We start from the raw sequence: 2,500 nt of genomic DNA, 5'->3' as shown, positions 1-2,500 counted from the left end.
AGACAGAGACAGAGACAGAGACAGAGAGAGAGAGAGAGAGAGAGAGAGAGAGAGAGAGAGAGAGAGAGAGAGAGAGAGAGAGAGAGAGAGAGAGAGAGAGAGAGAGAGAATGAAGAAAGAGGGAGAGAGAGAGAGAAAGAGAGAGAGAGAGAGAGAGAGGTGGAAGGGAGAGGGGAAAAGTGAAGTGGGAGGGGAGAGAGAGAGAGAGAGAGAGAGTCAGATTGATTGGGGAGTGGGAAGGAGAGGGAAGAAGAGAAGGGGGAGGAGGGAGAAGGAGAGACAGACAGACAGAGACAGATTCACAGAGAGAGCGAGAGACACAAACAGACAAACAGAAGACAGAGAGACAGACAAAGAGAGAGAGATTCACAGAGAGAGACACACACAGACAAACAGAAGACAGAGAGACAGACAAAGAGAGAGAGATTCACAGAGAGAGACACACACAGACAAACAGAAGACAGACAGAGAGAGAGAGAGAGAAACAGAAGACAGACTGAAGACAGAGAGACACAGAAGACAGACAGAGAGAGAGAGAGAGAGAAACAGAAGACAGACAGACAGGCAGAAACAGACAGAGAGAGAGAGAGCGAGAGAGTCGCGGCCAACCCAGCCACCACCTCCCACCACCTCCCACCGCAACCCAGGAAATCCGAGGTTCTGTCCCTCAACCAGCAGACCCCTTAGGCCTAAATCACCACACCTCACCTCTTAGCATAGGACGAATCATAGGGCGTGGCGTAGGCCTGGTGGGCGTCCTGGGAGTAGTCGTAGGGGGCGTAGGACTCCTCCTTGCCGAACACCGTCGAGAGGTCGAGGCCGAGCAGGGGCAGGGCGACGAAGGCCACGACGAGGGCCAGGACGCTGAAGACGAGGCCCTGGGCGACGGACGTCTGGTTGAAGGCGAGGAAGGCCCCGTCGCCGCTGCCGAGGGATAGGTAGCCGAAGCGGGGAGACTCCTGCTGGGGCTTCGAGGGGAGGGCGGCCTGGCAGACGGCGGCGGCGACGGCGAGGGTCACGAACAAGGTCTTCATCATGGTGCTGGAAGAAAGGGGGGGAGGGGGGGGTCAGGGATCTGTTTTTTTCTTTTCTCTTTTTCTTCTTTTTCTTCTTTTTCTTTTTTTCTTTCTTTTTACTTTTTTCAGGTCTATCTGTCTATCACGTCTATTCGTTTACTTCTTTATCTATTTGCTTAGCTGTCTATCTCTTCAAATATTTGCTTATCTGTCTATCTCTTCGTCTATCTGCCTATCTATTCTTTTTTCTTTGCTGTCGTCTTTTGCTTCAAATTAGGATATTTTTTTCTGTCTATCTACCTATCTATCAGAGAATTTTTTTTTTTTTTGTTATTTTGCGTGAAAGAAAAATGTAATTGATATTTAACCAACGTAATTTATTTATTTTCATTCCAAAACAAAATCAACGCACAAATCTTTAAAAATGATAAGCCTCTAAGAATTAATTAAGAATTAAGTCAATAACCACAAAAAAATAAATATATAGATTCTTACCTGAGATGTGTTAGGAGAGCGGGTGTGTGCTGTTCGAGACAAGGCAAGGAAATATGTGATGCCTTATGAGACGCCACAGTCGCTTTATATAGTGAATTTTCCCATTCCCACAACCTCCCCACCCCACCCCCCCACCCCCCGCACCCCCCCCTCCTCCTCCTCCTCCTCTCTCCTCTCCCTATCCCAGTCCCATTCTCCCCTCTCCCCTCTACTCCACGCCCCCCCTCTCTCTCCCTCTATCAGTCCTCTCTCCTCTCCTCTCTCCTCCCCCCTCCCTCCTCCACCCCCCCTCTCCTCCAACCCCCCCCCCTCTCTCTCTCCTCCCCTCTCACCTCCCCCCTCCCCTCCTCCCCTCTCCCTCTTCCTCCTCCCCTCTCCCTCTATCCTCCCTATCCCTCCTCCCCTCTCCTCCCCTCTCCCTCTATCCTCCCTATCCCTCCTCCCCTCTCCTCCCCTCTCCCCCCCTCTCCCCCCCTCCCTCTCTCCCCCCCCCACTCCCAGGAAATGCATCTTAGGCACATATGCTGAAGCGAGACTCTCTCTTTTGATCCTTATGGCGATAGTAATTACAAATGGGATATTTGAGGTCTGGTTGGGGTGTGGTTTCGCCGAATCGGGGAAAAAAATTTACATGTATAGCCTCAGCTGTATGTGTATGTCAGTATGCGTACATGTGTGTGTGTGTGATGTAGGTAGATTGATTGATTGATTGATTGATTGATTGATTGATTGATTGATTGATTGATTGATTGATTGATAGATAGGTAGGTAGGTAGGTAGACAGATAGATAGATGTTGATGTATATATATACATATATATAAACTTATATTTATGGATATATTACACATACACACACACATACACACACACACACGCACACACACACGCGCGCGCGCGCACACACACACGCACACATATATATATATATTATATGTTGTGGTCGATATGGATTTGGCATTTAAAAAATGCATTGGTTTTAATTGTAAAG

General features: G+C 48.7%; 1 protein-coding gene across 1 annotated transcript in view; it reads right to left on the bottom strand.

The window, feature by feature from the left end:
- LOC113821655 (uncharacterized) overlaps positions 1-1,568 on the bottom strand; it is a 2,768-nt gene extending 1,200 nt beyond the window's left edge. The window contains exons 1-2 of the mRNA XM_027374172.2: positions 1,512-1,568; positions 709-1,041 (exon numbers count right to left, since the gene is read on the bottom strand). Coding sequence (XP_027229973.2) covers positions 709-1,037 — 329 coding nt within the window. The 5' untranslated portion in view covers positions 1,038-1,041; positions 1,512-1,568. The remainder of the gene's footprint in view (positions 1-708; positions 1,042-1,511) is intronic.
- Between the last annotated feature and the right edge of the window lie 932 nt (positions 1,569-2,500).

The sequence above is a fragment of the Penaeus vannamei genome, chromosome 26, assembly GCF_042767895.1.
Source record: "Penaeus vannamei isolate JL-2024 chromosome 26, ASM4276789v1, whole genome shotgun sequence".
NCBI lineage: Eukaryota > Metazoa > Arthropoda > Malacostraca > Decapoda > Penaeidae > Penaeus > Penaeus vannamei.
This window is presented reverse-complemented; position numbering and strand designations above follow the sequence as displayed.